The following is an 18039-nucleotide window of genomic DNA, read 5'->3' as shown; positions in this document are numbered from 1 at the left end:
GCTGACTTCAAGCTAGCCGAGTAATGTCTTGTGATCTGTTTATAACTCTCATTCATTCATAATGGGCAGTGATTTCCCTAAACGATTTGTATTTATTATTACTGCATATTTAGTAAACGATCGACCGCGGCGCGTACTGCGTAATTTTACGAATAGCGCGAGTCGCGACTTTGTACGACCTTCTAAACCTAGCCTAAAACTGCACTAAATATACACACTCGTTCTATAAATGTTCATATCTCAATGCTACGCGAATTTTAAACTGAGGTCAAGTGGTAGTTGTATTCCCAATTGATAAGCATACAAAACAATTACGGGGTCGATTAGACGTTATGCAAATAGAAAAGAAATTGTGTTCTACTTCAAGCTTAGAATGACTATTGGTTATCAAAAACCTTTAGAATTTTTGGTGCTTAGTACAAAAAATCAAGAGTCAAAACTTTACTTTAAAGAGCAGTTGAAATACCTTACATATTTTTAGTGTGAGGGGATGGTAGTATAAAGTTTGTTTTATAAACCTTGACTTGTGTGTATGATTATTAGATAGGTATTTTGTACCACCTTATGCACTTATAGCATTTCTTCTTACGCATATGTTTGCCTGGAAGAGCTCTCTATGTAGCGATAAGGCCGGCGATTTGCATTGTTTACCTAATCGCTCTATAGCATTCATTGTTATTCTCTATGGATTCACATAAACTTTTCATCTCTATTATTTATGTCAACCTTAAAACCTAGACAGTATGCTGTCGTGGATACATTATACTATTTTGGCGTAACTTTAACAAAGGAATAATTTGCAACATTTTTCATTGATGCTCCGCTCTTATTAGTCATAGCTGTTATATAGCCTATAGCCTTCCCCGTTAAATTGTCTATCTAACACAATAAGAGTTCTCAAGTAGTTCCTGAGTTTAGCGCATCCAACAAAACAAACTCTTCAGCTTTATAATACTAGCATATAGATAACGGGTGGTAGAGATACCTCGGTGAAAAACCCAAGGTTTTCACGGTTTGGTTCAAAGCACCGCTGTCCGGTCAGTATTTTTAGACCTGTCATTTCGTTACACCTGTTAACTAAACCATTGTTTTTTTATCTATATTTAACGAATGCAATGTGACTGACATAATCAAGGATACAGAGGCGTCTCGTTATCTTGGTATCAATAGAATATTGACGTCATTTTTAACAATCTCAAATATGTTCCGGTTGCAATTCGATTAATGATTATTATGTATAAGGATATAGACACGGTACCAGCCTACGTCACATAGTTACTTGAAATTGCCGTTTGAATATAAATTCATTGTTTCATTTTTTATAAGCTCGATACCAGCAACTTCTTCCTTTACTTCCCTTCGAGTAGGACACAGGATAGAGTATAGGATTGATTTTGAAATGTATCCCAAAAGGGTTCACTCCTTCGAAGAAAGTTTTCCAGTAAATCAGACGGTATAAAATTAGTACTGGAAAAATCTCAATACAAATCCCTTTTTCCTTCATTATTGGAGCTCATTGCCCGACTGTGGGATATTAGTAGATTTAGATTTTTTTTTTTGTACACCACACAGTTGTCAGTTCAGATTGTCAGTCGCTATAAGACTGATGTGAAAGCCATATACTAATTTCGGCATCGACGGTAGGAGAGCCGTAGCTTAATTGGAGAAAGCGCTCAGGCCGCGAGTGCTAGAGTCGCAGGTTCAAATCCTGGCGGTTCCGAAATTATTTAAATGCATTTTAAATTTATATAATTGCATTGCAATATTAGCTCAATGTGTAGGGCTTCGGCCTCCCTTAAGGGCGGACCTTGTTCGATTCCCAGCACGCACTTCTTACTTTTCGGAGTTATGCGCGTTTTAATTTAAGCAATAAAAATATTGCTTGATTTAGCGGTGGAGGAAAATTATCGTGCTAGGGAGTTCTCCATAATTCTTTTAAAGGTGTGTTAAGTCGCCAATCCGTACTAAGCCAGCTTGGTGGACTACAGCCTAAACCCTTCTCATTCTGAAAGGAGACCGTAGTGGACATTGGAGGATGTAGTGGATATTGCACGGGTCTCCTTTGCCGGTGAATGGTACTGATGAAGATAAAAATACCTAACTTGCCGTTATCCACCACTTGTAGTAAATAATTTGTATCTGGCAACATTCTTTACTTGGTTGTAAGTAAATCTAAAATAGAACAACTTAAGGGCCTCAATAACGAAGTTCCACGAGTCTACTCTTTATTTGTTTGTTACTCGAGTCTGTATGAAAGCGGGACTGGGAGCTCCGATCGATTCATGTTTGTTTTTACTTCTTATTGCTAGGCTCTCGAGTTCACGTGCACTTATGACCTAGTTCTCATTCTTTATATTCAGTTTTACACACAAATACAGAGCTGTATGCTGGTTTGAAGCCAACGTTCGGGTACGTTTTTTTTTTAATTTTTTTAATAGTTTCGTAAGATACAATTTTTTGGAAAAGTACATCTGCCGGGCTGTTCTTCCTATACACAGAGATAAACGATAACTATAAAGTTAACACACTTATAATAATTATGACTAAAAATTACCTTCGAAATTCAAAATTCAAAATTCAAATTCAAAATTCATTTATTTCAAGTAGGCCTTATATAAGCACTTTTGAACCGTCAAGTATGTCTGTTTGTAGTGACTGTACCACCGGTTCGGAAGGCAGATTCTACCGAGAAGAAGCCGAGAAGAAACACAGCAGTTGCTCTTTTCCAACATCGTTTTACAATCTTTGTTCTGTCTTGTGTGAGATGATAGCGGAGCGGCTTACTTCCAGGCAACCTTGTCATTAAGAAATTCATCAATAGTATAGTAACCTCGATGTATTAAATGTGTTTTTATACATTCTTTAAACTTATGTAATGGTAAAAGCTAATACTCAACCCTACAAAGGTTTTCTGTACTTTCCTAAGACGATAGGCCGATATCACTAATTTATAAGCGTTTCTAGTAAGTCGATAGTTTATATCCAGTTTTATTTTATATAGATTAATGTTTTGTTTTCGAGTAGTAATCATCATTGTCATCATAAATAATATGCCATCTGCAGTAGTAGTAGCTAATTGTGACAGAGCTCGGCCGGGAAAGTACTTTCTTAGTACCGTCATGCTTATATCTGCCACCAAGAATCAATATTGTAATAGTGTGTTCCAGTCTGAAAGACGTGGTTGCTGCTGTAATCACAGGCATATGAGACTCAGCGGCGTGCACTGGGTTTCTTACCAGGGTATGCATACAGCTGGAAAATTGCATAAAACGGCTAAAATTCTCCTGCTATAAGAGTTGTATATACATTTTAGGGTAGGCAGTGCTTTTGTGCATGTAGGAAGTGCACGCCACTGATGAGACTTAACTCTTACACTTCAGATTAACGGACACACGGGGGCACGTACCATCAGGTAGGCCTCGGAAAAAGCGTGGTGGGTTTCAACTTTAGCCTCACAGGGAGTTTTCACCACAACCCGCTGGTTCCTTAAGTGGCTAAGCTGGTTTGCATTGCAATTTTAGTAAACGATTATTATCAGGCGTTTGTTGTAATTATCTATTAGATTTTTTTAAACAATTTTATTTTGTAATTTCTAGAAGATTTCAATATCCTGTTTTTTTCTAAAATTATCTTTCAGATTAATTGAATTAATCATACCTTATGCATTATTATAATAGTAAAAACTATATTAAAATCCATCTAGTAAACCGCAAGGTACAAAAATAAAACCAAAATACATACAAAGGTTGCATTTGCATATAAGGTCTACAGGTTTCGTAGATTATTTTTTCAAAAAAATCAACTACGACTTTCGGAATATAAAGGTCAGGGATACATATAAGACTGCTTTTCGTATATGTTTGTTATTACCAACATCCAATAACATTTGGATTTAGCTGAAAACAAACTGATACAACTCGAAATATTTAAAATTAAAACAAATACAGATGTTTTGAATGCACATCTTCTTACGACCTTCAATATTGACCTATATTTTAAAACCTCGATCTCTATAAATAAAAAGACCTGTTAGGTAAAAGAGGCATGCCTAACCTGACCTAACCTACGTCATACCGCCTCTTCGCTCTGACAACCTGTCTTAAACTTCTACACCAGACATAATATTTAAGTAGATACGCTGTGTTAAAAATTGAAAAATATTCTTATTACCCATTAAACAAAAATTTCTGTATAAAATCTTCGCTTGTTTTATTCCGAAATGTATATGCATGTTTTGTGTTATTATAGGAGAATATATACCAGACACTAGTAGATAGGAATATATAGAGGTACTAATACAAAGTTAAAAGTCCGAAGACTACAATTTCTGCGTTTACTGAAATATCTTAACTTACTTCAATATATAATATTATCTATCCAAACCAACTTGCATTAGAGCAGCGTATAAGATATGTTCCTAACAGTGGCGTGAATAAAGGGTATGCACAGGGTAAGCAGATGATACAAAATTAATTAAAATCTCTTTTATAACTCTTACAATGCCTATCCTTAAGTTCTTTTATAGGTTATACTGGAGATTTTCTTCATTTTATATCATCTGCATACCCTCTATGCACGCCACTGGTTCCTAAGACCATAGCTTAAACTTTAAAGTATAACAAGTATTGCCTTTTTATGACTTTTAGATTTATGCCACTATTAAGTCACGTCGATAACTATAGTAATTTCCAGTTGAACAAAGCCCGTTGAGCGGACCTTGTTCACGATCACTACCAAGGCCTAAGGTTCGATGATCGCCTTTCGCCTCGCGTGCCCCTGCACTTGTCAATCATTTTTTTTTATAAAGACTCGGTCATACCCACTTTATGTTATTATTACCTCACATTAATGAACTTCATTATTTAAATTTCCGTAGTTTTTTATATTGTTTTTTGATTTAGGGGGGGGGGGGGGGTCAACTGCCCCCCAAAAAATTTATGAATTGTCTTACAAAATTAATGGCGGCCGAGATACAGACAGACGGACAAAGATAAAAAAAAACACTCTTTTGGCTTCAGTATCGATCTGACATACAAAAATCTCCCCCAGATAAAAAGTATCCTGCTTTAATAAAAGATATGTCTATTTTTGTGCTAATTGACCTCTTTGGCACAGTGGTGAGCGTTGGGTCTTATAAATAGAGAGGTCACGTGTTTGATCCCCGGCCGGGGCAATTAGGTAATTAATAAAGTCTGAATATTCTCTTGTCTGGTCTGGTAGGTTCCAGCCGTACCTATTTACCGCACTGACGAAGACGTGCCACCGAGGCGTGTGGTTTTAATATAGCTGTTATAACGATAACAGATTAGCCCGCTACCATCTTAGAGTTAGAATGCAATTGAGGGCTAACTTGTAGTAGAATAAAAATAAACTTGTTCTAGTTAAACATCCAATCATGTAAACATCCACACATCAAAACATCCTATCAACACGAACTTTACATTTATATACCTTTTCAGTGAAATTAGCAAGCTAATTATAAACAAATAAACTTAAATATTAATTAATTGTAGGTCATTTAAAGATATAGTGACACAGTTTGATAAGCCGATAGACCTTGAGGTCAGCTGTCAAAACGTATTACGTGATACGAACATTACGTATGTTCCCCTTATCTTACGCTGATAGCCATACTGTTTGCATGTTTTGACTAGGATCTGACCTATTTTTTTTTTTTTTGCAATACAAACTATTAATCTGAAATCTACTAACTGCGCCCCGAGGGTGAACACGCACTAAATTCAAATTTTTAAAATTTGAATTTAGCGCGTGTTCCAGCGTTCCTCTAATCTAAACATATATATTAAGAGAGGTTTGAGTAAAAGTTATTGGCAATAATTAATATGGATGCCTAAATTTTACTGTAATTTTTAATTACGTACTTAGATATACATCAGAAAGGCTCGTGGACTTGGAGCTTAACTTGTATCTTTTTTTAATAATATGAATAAATTAATAAGAATCTCTTAAAAATGAGAATTTTTAAGATATCTCTTAAAAAGTTCAAAGTTTGTATTAAACGTAAGCTTATAGAAAAGTCCTATTATAGTATAAAGGACTACGTAAACGATAACAAAGCTTGGGTGTAAATTATTGCTCTAACCAGGTTGCTCTTCTAATAATTTAAAATGACATTGTGAGATGGTGATAACAAAAAAAAAAAAAACACCCGGCTAAGTTTGTTGTGGGCTTCTTCTTAGACCAGGACGCGTTTGGAACCCTCGTAGCTTCAGTTTTAAGTTTACGAATGTGGTTATCGCCATCATCTCACTACCGTGTGGTTCTTATGTACGCATCAAAAGTGCCACCTGTGGGCCTACTTGAATAAAGATATTTTTGACTTTGACTTTGACTTTAATAAATCTACTATCTAATATACAACGTGTAAATGAAAACAGAAATAATACTTCAAAGGCTTTAGAGGTACATTATTTACTGTCTTTGAAACTTATCTTTGGAGCCGAAACGCTAATAGTTAGTGCCATCGTTTTTACTGAAAGAAATCAGATACAGCCCTGACATCACATGCAAAAGTAAAATCACGTGACTCCTGTCACTCAGGTACGCGTCGCGAAGCGTAGGTACTGTACATGTCGGTCTCTTCAATAGGGTTGTCATAAAACACCTAGAATGTTTTGAATAAGTTTGTTTCGAAAAAAAAATACGCTTCTTTTGATTTAATATTTTTAGTGTTATTCCTTATGAAATATAGGTACCTACTTATGCACCCTTCAACAGTATTCTGTTCATTCCGTTTCACTTTGCATATTATCATGACCATTATCAATCCATTATCAAATCATAGGATCACGGGTCTCTTTACAAAATTAAAAGTGGCGTGCATAGAGGGTGTGCATAGGGTATGCAGATGATATAAAATGAAGAAAATCTCCATTACGAGTTATAAAAAACTTAAGGACAGGCATTGTAAGAGTTATAAAAAGCCTAGCCTTAAGTATTTATAACTCGTATTGGAGATTATCTTCATTTTATATCGTCTGCATACCCTATGCATTATGCATACCCTGGGGCTGAGGTAGTCCACCACGCGGGCAAAATGCGGATTGGTGGATTTCACACATCCTTTAGAACATACGGCACTATGGAGAAGGCATGCAAGATTCCTTACGATGTTTTGCTTCATCGTTAAAGCCAATGATATTTCTATTATTAAATTAAAAACGCACTTAGCTCCGCAGAGTTAGAAGCGCATGCGATCGAACTCAGTCAACCCGAAATTTAATAAGAAACCTTACCCACTGACTATCACCGCTTTTTGACCGGGCAATAATTAGTAAACAATATTTTTTAAGGTTTTAATAGGATTTCACAGCAATCTAACGTTAAATGAATAACTTCTTTGAACTAGAGTCCGACAAGATGTCCTTCAATAGTTAAAGTAATTGTTGCAACTAAAAAAGTATTCAATTACCTTATCTGTCTCACATAATTAATAAAATAATATGTGAACTTACTTAATGCAATGTGAATTTTTGTAATTGCACCAAAGACTAACACATTATACCTGTATTGAGACAATGTATTTTTATAACGTTATCCTTACATGCGAAGCTTGTGGAGCTACTTCCGTTACCGGGTGCTATTGTTTGTCGTGACCCAGCCGCGGGGTAGATAAACAGCTTCCGTGTGCGAATATGATAAACGTTTGCCGCGATGAACGATCAACTCGCAAGAGGTGAAGGCAAAGAGGTTTTGCAAAGGTAATGACGAATGAAACTAAAATAAACTTTAAAACGTGCCATGACCGATTTTAGTACTAAAAGAATATACCTTTTTTTTTTTATCGACGGGGGGTATAAATAACTAAGCAAAATGTAATTATAATTTTCGCTGGAGGCAAGTTTCACATTTCTTTTGTATCGACGGTCAAGAAGAAAAATTGAAATTTACGCTGTAAAAAACTACTTACATAAATCCTACTATACTACTAATATTATGAAGTGTGGATTTTTGTTACTTAATCAAGCAAAAACGGCTGAACAGATTTGGATGAAATTTAACATACATTGTAGCCTTTGACGTGGAAAAGAACATGGCTACCTTTTTTCCGATTTCTTAAGTAGTTCCCGAAGGGAAAATTTAAAATTGTTTAAGCCGCGGGCAGACTTGAAATTTGGTACGCTATGGAAAAGGACATATGGGTACTTTCTACACCGATCTCTCAAATAATTCCCGAGGATCCCGGTAGGATCAAAAATTGTTAACGAGCGAAGCTTTAGACCTAATTCTGAATTCCACGCAGGCGGAGTCGCGCGCAGATTTAAAATCACAAATAGTAATAGTGAATCTTTTAGTGTAATCGTTTTTATCTAAGAATTCTGTTGGCATCACACTGAAAGTGAACCTTGGTGCCTATACCTCTAAGCTAAAGTAAATTGTCTGAAAATACTTCTATCCTTAGAGATACAGTGAGGAAAGAACATCTGTACTTTTAAACCTGCCAATTTCGTTTAGTTAAGGGATTTGAGTACCTATAACAGAATAATTGGCACCTTTGTACTGCCTACTCGTACCAGGACAGATTCAGTCATTTCAGTCGGTTTTCTGCCCGTCTTCTCAGCCTATATGTATGAAAAAATACAACCAATTATCATACAAAAGTTTGCATGATAAGAAGTAGCCCATATATTCGTAGTCAAGTAGAAACTAGTTGTTGATTAAAATAAATACGATATCATTTACAGTGTAGCTACAGTTTAAGACATTATCCGAGACGTTAGACACAATAATTTCCGGGTTCTAAAATTAGTAGAAGTTGAATCGTGTATAAAAACAATGCAGTAATATTAAATATGGAATAGGTATTGTTTTTTATTGTTTCATTTCAAATCTGTTCCTGGTATAAGGAAGTTTGATTGATGTATGATTATATTGATTTTAAAAATCAATTTAATCGCGGTTTGAGATCGTACCTACTTATGTCAGCAAAAAACAGATATAGGACTTAGCTGAAATAGAACATAGCTCTGAATCAGAATTCCGCATACCTAAATAACTTTATATTATAAACGATATCACCAGCACGTAAAGGAACATTATAAAGTAAATTCAAAAATGTTTTATTCATGTAGACCTTATCACAGGCACATAAGCGTACACACATTTAACATGTTAACACTAATGTTAGGGGATGGTGATAACTGCATTCTAAAACTTAAAACTAAAGTTAGGAGGGTTCCAAACGCGCCCCAGGTCTAAGAAGAGCCCACAACATACTTAGCCAAGTTATTTTTTGTTATAACCATCTCACAGTCGAATTAATAATGTTTAGCAATGAAGTTATAGGTAGGTATATCCGGCTCTTAGTATAGGATTGTATATATTCCGAATATGATTATATTGATTTTAAAAATAAAGTAAAATAATAATAAATAAAAAAAATAAAAAGTACTTTTTTATATGTCCTAGGATTCTCACCAGCAAGCATATCTATAGCTGTAACATTATACAGTGTTTTAGATAAAGTTGTTGCTGTCCGGAAGCCACGCGAAACAGAGAGAGAGAGAGAGAGTAGGAGAAAGAAAACAAAATACTGCACTAGTATATGTAGCCAAACTTAGATGTACTTAAATGTACCTAGTGAACAATTTGGATTGTAGGATTACAAAGTTTGCTACATCGTCGGAAGGTCATTGTTTATTGCGCATCAACCAAAACAAAATCCGCTGCTGGACAAAGACCTGGATAAGAAAGAAGATAGGAATTCTAGATGTGGCTATATTTCTAATGGCTACATAGCCGCCTATATCCAGCCATTCCAACGCTGCGCTTATCAGAGCGGGTCTGCCACTCCAATGCCTTGGGACCCCTTACTTCCATCGGTGCTACGTGCTCCGCCCATTGCCACTTCAGCTTCGCAACTCACTGAATTGTGTTCTTATATCTTCCACAGATCTCTTCATTACTAATTTGATAACGTATACTCTGAGGACAGCTTTTTCCGTCACCCGCTGAATGACTCTGATCTTTCTTAACATGCCCATACTTCCTTTTAAAGCCCATGGAAGCTGTTTGTTTTCCTCGGATTACTATGCCTATGCTAGTCTAGCCTAGCCTTTCAAATAACTCTATACCAAAAATCAAGTTGATTGGTTATTTAGTTAGGGCATAAAGAAAAAAAAACTTTCGCAATTACAATAATAAGGATTTAATGAAAAACAATAAATAGTAAACAAGTGACGGAATGCTTAACCCATTCAAATAAAAACTTATTTGCAAAAAAGTCAATCGTTTTAACCATGAAATAAATAGCAAAAGGTGTTCAGAGACATAAACGGTGAACAATAAACTGTAATTGAGCATAAAATGCGTAAGGTCAAGGGAAAAGAAATAAATCAAAATCCTTTTATTACAGTGTACATTTACTGTAATGTAAGGAACATTTGTGTAATGTAAGGAACTTATAACATGTCCGCGCATAGTTAGTTTTATCAAGGTTAATTTTGACTGAGCAAGATTAGAAATAAACCTTTTATACTTAGTTGTTTATCCCAAAACATGACAAGGTTTGATGAATTTAACTAGCCCCTTCCGGCTTTATCATTAGACACCCTATAAATTGGAGTTAAATGTCACATTCTAGCTAAATATAATGAAAAACGGTTTATATCGTCGTCCAAGTGCGAATTGGTAGGCTTCACACGACTTTGCGAATATTATGGAGAACTCTAGGGCATGCAAGTTTCCTGACGACGTTTTTCTAACACCATAATAGCACGTGATATTTGATATGCGTAAATTGAAAAAAAAACACAATACTATGAAAAGTCAGATTCGTGCCGAGGATTGAACTTTATACCCCCGACAGGGAGATCGTTAACCACAAAGCTATCACCGCTTCGAGTATGAATTAGTTTAGTACAGGTATAATAAATCAGAAAAGAACCATACGTTGTCACCAAAACATGGTCTTACTAGTGCAATAAAACTCTAAGCAGGTCCATAAAACAAACCAATGCTATAAAACTACTACATAGAATTACTTTAACCGTCCCCATATTTATGTATGTCGTCAGGTAAATCGACAATCAATTAAATAAGACGCATATATTAAACGGCAAACCCTGCCTTTGACTGCCGATGTCATTGTTTGCAGACCATTCAGGGCTCCTACTCAGTACAATATGATATCTATAGAGACACACCTGTAGTTTGCAAGTAGGTATTTATTAACAACTTGTATATAATAAACAACAATTAAAGGCTATGTCCTGATTCACTGCCCATCGTAGAAATTTTATATTTTGAGAGAAAGGCCTCTTACTCTCTTACGTAGGTGCCGAGTGGTGACGGCAGATCGAAATCCTTACAGTAGTAAGTTCTGATCAGAATACTTACATACGGATCAAAATACAGTAGTAATTTACTACTGTATTTTGATTAAGTATTCCAATCAGAATACAGAAGTAACTTACTACTGTATTCTGATCAGTACACTTACACTAGTAATTTACAGAAGTAACTTACTACTATATAATTAATATATAGTAGTAAGTTATGCATAATTTTTCAAGTACATATAAATACCAAGTTTGATCGATATACCTAATTATATCCATCAAACTTGCTATTTGGGTTTTTGGTAAAGACAAAAAAAACAAATGGCTCAAACACGTGTTTTTTTTAATAATCTGCGGGTATCATCCCCTAAAGGGGTAAAATGGAGAATGAAAGCTCGTGCGGAAGTCTCACCTTAAGGATTTCTCAGTAAAAGCCGGGGCTTTTGCACTGTCCTCCCCAAGGCTTCAGAGAGCTTGCTAAGCTTTCACTCTCGGTTATTATAACTAACACGAGCCCGCAAACCCGAAATAGAACAGTGTGGCGGGTCTAAGCTACCTCTGTGTTTATAGAACATGATGAAGATGAGATGTTTAAAAGCACCGATAATTATAACAGGAAATAAGTTGTCGATATTTTTTCGATATTAGTTTAAAATGTCTTCATGCCACAATGTCAAATCACACGCAACTAAAGAAGGATAACAATGCTGGAATCAAGGAGATGTTGCTACCTTTGAAGAACTGTCAAACGAAATTGACATTTCGTTTGACAGTTCATACAGTAGAAGTTTCCGTTGACAATAGTCACCTAGAATAATTTTTCTGTGTCGAAACTAGATCAAAACGTAATAAAGTCAAAGTAGAAGTCTTATTGACTTTAAATTGAATTAAAATTTTAAAAAAAAACCGTTTTATGCTACAAGAGATGCCCTAACATTGGATATCAATATTGAGGGAGTTGTGAAAAATATGTGAATCGCTATTTTGAGGCGGCAGCCATCTTTGACCGATTTTCATCCAACATTCCCAACTAATTAATTCATATTGCAAATAATATCTAATTCACACACGCACACACAGACACCACAGAGTTTTACCCGAACTTTTCTATATGAAACTGTTCAATTGCAGAATGATTTTCTCTAAGTCCGAATTATGGCTTGCAATCAATTTTTTCTTATCTATAATGGGCTTTGTACTCTTAAACAACAGTCCCGTTTATAATCACTTACTTCTACTTGTAATAAGAGTCATTAAAGTCCACCACCACACTTTGGAGCAGCGTGGTGAATCTATGCTCTAAGACCGTGTCCCCTATGAAAGACGAGGCCTGAGCCCAGCAGTGGGACTGCGGATGATGATGACGATGATGACCTCACAATGTAGGCATACTCGCAAAATAAAAGTAAAGTTGTGAACCATCAAGTATTTTTGAGTGGTAATAACATCCCACTGCTCAACTTAGTATCAAGGTAATACAATGCTATGTTAATGCAGCAAACACTGACCTAACCTACTTAGTAAAGCCTATCACTATGATAGCGGAACAATTAAGGCTGTGTTTTATGCGAATTTAGTCCCTATTGCAGAAAACTTAAATATCAAAATCAGAAAACTGAATCTGCTATATACATTTCATTTGCAGCCCTACTTCAAGTCACGAACTAGATTCATTTAGCAATTTAGGGTCTAAGAGAGAGGCACAATGAATAATTTTATCTCTATTATGCCCTACGTTTTATGTAGGTACAATGCATTCTTGGTGACCATTCTAAAGTGATTTAAGACATAAGAATTAATGTAAATAAACTTTGATTTGAGACTAAATTAATGCCCATAAAATAATGCCTTCCTTTTTCTACTTCTTGACCTATCGTTTTAGTTCACCTTACAGATTCATATCCAAAAGATTTGGCACCATTTCTTATTTATCACTGGACCCGATGCAGAACTCGTTGCCAATTAGGTTGCGGTTAAAAGCTTGTGTATAATAAACATACTCAGAATTAAAAACCTACAGAAACCGTGAAAACGGCTAATGATGAAACATCAGAAACTTCTCCACTTTAGGAGTGCTCCTTGAACAGGCAGTTAATCACTTCATTTCGATTCCGACCCTGCTTTCTGAGTCCAAGGCCGTGGGTTCGATTCCCACAACTGGAAAATGTTTGTGTGATGAACATGAACTTTCAGAGTCCGAGTGTCTGTGTGTTATCTGAATATTATAAGTATTTATGTTATATTATTCAAAAACACCATTCATAAGTTATCTTGGTACCCATAACACAAGCTACGCTTACTTTGGGGACTGGATGGCTAGAATGTATCGTCGTATTATATCTATTTATTTATTATTATGAATATTCCATATAGCAGTTGGCAGCAATTATTTTATTTCTAATTTTCTAAACGTCTACCATAAAATGATGAAAATGGGATAACTTTGTCAGCTAGCAACATTCCGCGAGTGTGCGTTCGGCGTTTTCACTGTTTTGGGCTCTGTATGCTAAATAAGGGTTCGGCATGTTCTTAATTCTGTATAAAAATATATAAACAGCAACATTTTATTTTTTAAACTAAAAAGTATATCCAGGACAGAGGTTGTGCTGTTATGCCGTACCTACTTAACTAAGTTTATTTTTTAGCATCCCCATGGTATGGTTCCAGAGCGTTTTTCAAGGATAAAAAGTATCTTATATCCTTCTTCAGGATGCAAACTATCTCTTTTTCGGTTCATTCGTTGAGCTGAACATTGAAATTCAAATTCAATTCTTTATTTGCGTGATTGCAGGTTAACAAATTTGATAATCAAACATATACATTTGTAACAAAGATACAAATAAACACACAAACACGCTTTCTCATGTAATATTACTTATTAATATGAATAAACACTGGCCAATTTTGTCTGGTTAACACGTAAAAAATAACAACACCAATTGGTCATTAAACAAACACAGTGCACTTAGATATACCCAATTGATAGAATTAAATTACCTTATCATACTTGGATAGGCAGCTTTCAAAACTCCTCAGACTCTCAAGAAATAAGTCAAATTTAAATTCAAAATTTCTTTATTCATGTAGGCCTATCTCAGGCACTTATTAAGCGTTCATAAATATCTGTTGCCATAATTGTAAGGGGATGGTGATAACTTCGTGTGCCTTATTAAACATAAACGGTTCCAAACGCGCCCTGGTCTAAGAAGAGCCCACAACAAACTTAGCTGGATAGTTTTATATTTCTTATCACTATCTCACAGTAAATTAATATCAAGCTATGAAGTTGGAGCAACACTTAAGCTTTTTTATCGTTTAAGTCTTCATACAAAGTGATAGTACCACAATACCGGTAAAAACGGTCGCTTTACTTAATGGCATTGAGCTTTGAGTGATGAGTACCGATAATAAAGCTCAAAATAATTCGGTGGGCAATGGAGAGAGCTTTACTCGCAGTATCTTTAAGAAATCAAATCAGGATTGTACAAATCTTTAAAAAACCGGAGTTACTATTTCGTCCATTCCGCCTGTCCATAGTTCGCTTATGAAACTATTAAACTATGAAACTAAAGGAGCTTGTACCTAGTTCATGGGTGTTAATATTAGATCATTCCAGTTTTAATAACAATAATATCATCATCTTTAAATTGACGATGACTAAGAAGATGACAATAAAGCACTTTGTCACGTCTTTTGTTACCCATATCGGATGTCAGGTGGTGTCGACGCATAGGTACAATAGGTCATTTTAAACTCGATCCCTCATGGGATGGCTGATGATTCCCATGTCAGTCTACTAAACCTCTACCTACTCGTAGCATGGACCATGGTGCAAATATTTTTTCCTTCTTAACAACAATCTATGTCAATCAAACAAAAGCCGTAAAATAATTAAAAAGTTATTAGGAATAATGTCTATGTGATCATAGCATAATTTAACATTAAAAAACAAATTCATATTAAATCTTTTTGTTGACTTTGAAAATCGAATGCGAGCTCACCCTAATATATAAATTATAATTCAAAAATATTTTTATTCGAAAATCGAATGCAGTGCTACATTGAAAGCAAACATATTGTTGCACCGATTGTTTGATTCTTTTTTGCCGTTACCACAGCATCAGTAGGTATATTATAGCTTTCCTGTACAATAATCCATTGTTTTTTTTGTTTTACAGTTAGCTGACAATTTGCCAAAACAGCTCTCTGAGTTGACCATTCGGCCCCGGGCGATTCCACATGCTTACACCCTGCAGAAACTGACGCCAAAGGATAAGGAATCTGTAATAGATTTTCTTAGAAGGTAACTTATAATTTATTTCTTTTTATTTTATTTATTTACTTAAGGAACACAAACAGCTTGTTCACAATAAATATGAAAGGAAATGTTTATAAATATGTGCACAGCATTTACTACAAAAATATATAAAATGACGCTATGGAACATAGCACATACAGCTGGAACAATTTATTAGTCGGAAATGGTACATGGTACGGGAATTGCCAATTAGAATGGAAAGCGTTTGTTTAAAAAAAATTGACACATAAACTGACTTTGTTAAGCATCTAAAAATAACAAAGGATAACGTTCGATTAAAAAGTACCTAGTAATTTAACATTTTACTTGGCACCGACTAAAAAATTCTGTAGAAAATTGTTGCATTTCAGTTGTATAACAAAGTCGGGGTTTTTTGTATCAACAAATTTTTAATAGCCAAATGTCAACCGCTCATCCAATACTTCCAATAATTAATTGAAGTGCTACGTACTTAAATTAATTTTCCGGGATTTCTAATTCCGTAAAATATCAAAAAAATATATTCGCGCTTTTTAGTGTAGATATGCAATGATCTTAGTTTTAATAGCCAAATATCAACCGCTCATCCAATACTTCCAATATTTTATTTAAGTGCTACAAACTTAACCGGGATTTCTAGTTCCGTAATTTTTTTTAATAACATTTTTGTCAACAGATTCTTCTTCCTCGACGAACCTTTGAACCAAACAATCAACCTATTGGAAACACCTGAATCCCGTTGCTTCGAACTAGAAGAATATGCTTCTAGTTCACTTGCTGACGATGCTTCCATAGCAGCCGTCGACGAGAACGGCGACTACGTAGGAATTGTCTTAAACGGAGTTGTGAGACGAGAGGTACGTTAAGGGAAACGCGAGAAAGTAGCAGAGCTTCTTTTGACAGAATTCGTACTGACGCCATGCTAATTTATGCTGCTAATCAGTTTCATTGTTAGAATGCTGCGTCCCTTTCTGAAGTTGTCGTGGTTGCCGGTGTCATTACAATCTTAATTCCTACACATCATCCAGTGGCGTGCACTGGGTTTCTTACCAAGGTATGCACACAGCAAGGAAATTGCATAAAATGGCAAAAATCCTCCTTTATATCAATTTTAGGGTATGCAGTGCTTTTGTGCATGTATGAAGTGCACGCCACTGACATCATCAGTCAAACGGAGTTGTGAGACGAACGTACCTCACGTTAAAGGAAACGCGTGGAAGTAGCAGAGCTTCTTTTGACAGAACTCGTCCGGGGAAGTACTGACGCCATACTTATTTATGCTTCTAAGCAGTTTTGTTGTTAAAATACTGCATCCCTCTCTGAAGGTCATGGTTGCCGATGTAAACTTAATTCCTACAACTCATGTTCAATGGCGTGCATAGGAGTTTTAAACAGGAAAAAAGCAGGAGGATGGCGTAAAATTGAGAAATTCTCCTTCTATACAAGTTGCATGAAATGTTTAGGGTAGGCAGTGCATTTGTGCATCTATGAATTGCACGCCACTGCTCAAACGGAGTTGTGAGACGAGAGGTACGTTAAGGGAAACGCGAGAAAGTAGCAGAGCTTCTTTTGACAGATTTCGTCCGGGGAAGTACTGACGCCATGCCGCTAAGCAGCATAGTTAAAATGCTGCGTCCCTTTCTAAAGTCGTGGTTGCCGGTGTGATTACAAGCTTAATTCCTACACCTCATGGTGATGGAATCATGACAGCACGTTGCAGGACGTGTTCCTTGCATGGCCCAAGTGTTGGTCCGTCAATAATTACTATTTAAAAAAATCCGCCCAATGTATGAGCTTCTTTTATTAGTCGGGCTGAGAACGACAAAATGCCCCGAACTTATTTATCTCACTAATCTACTTTATTTATATTTTAATCGATCTAAACAGCCACTTTTCATGCGTTTATTTATCGGACACGTCAAATAGGTGCCGATCAAACGTTCCGGTACGATCCCGCGTTAACTGTTTATTAGTCTAGCCCGCTACCATCTTAGAATGCATCATCAAATAACGAATAAACAACGAAAACGACGCTCAAGAGAGAAGGCACTTTGCATTATAAAATTCCCTAAAAAAAAACCAGAGAATTGAAACGCGAAACGAAAATCGAAGTTTTATAAAACGAGCGGAACCTAACCCTCACTTTAGGTCATTGGCCCCAGTCCTTTTAGGTACAAGCACTGTAAACGTAGGCATTGTAAGTTAATGTAGGTCTTTATACTTCCGCCCAGGTGTTGATTGAATGTCAACAGTTCGCTCGACGTGTAATAATTTTCAATTACGATAAGAAGTCGCCGAGAGCAAGCAATCATTAAGTTTTCCAGTAGGTTATATTAAGTAACTTTTATTTATTTGTTCATATACGCTACAAAATAACCTATAAAGTACCCATAGATAAGTTTTTTGAATTCAAGCAATGAAAATATCTTATGCTTTAACGCA

At 35.7% G+C, this 18039-nt stretch overlaps 1 protein-coding gene across 2 annotated transcripts in view; it reads left to right on the top strand.

Annotated features, from left to right (window-relative positions):
• The window catches only part of LOC120631597 (dopamine N-acetyltransferase), a 43393-nt gene that overhangs the window by 8453 nt on the left and 16901 nt on the right, over positions 1-18039 (top strand). Inside the window, exons 1-3 of one of the 2 annotated variants that reach the window (XM_039901242.1) lie at positions 15108-15131; positions 15479-15603; positions 16274-16454. In XM_039901242.1, coding sequence (XP_039757176.1) covers positions 15120-15131; positions 15479-15603; positions 16274-16454 — 318 coding nt within the window. In that variant the 5' untranslated portion in view covers positions 15108-15119. Of the gene's footprint in view, positions 1-15107; positions 15132-15478; positions 15604-16273; positions 16455-18039 lie in introns of those variants that run through there. The other variant, XM_039901241.1, reaches the window with a different exon arrangement.

The sequence above is a fragment of the Pararge aegeria genome, chromosome 18 (genome assembly GCF_905163445.1).
Source record: "Pararge aegeria chromosome 18, ilParAegt1.1, whole genome shotgun sequence".
In the NCBI taxonomy this organism is placed as follows: domain Eukaryota; kingdom Metazoa; phylum Arthropoda; class Insecta; order Lepidoptera; family Nymphalidae; genus Pararge; species Pararge aegeria.
Note: the sequence above shows the minus strand (reverse complement) of the source record. Positions and strands in the feature narration are given on the sequence as shown.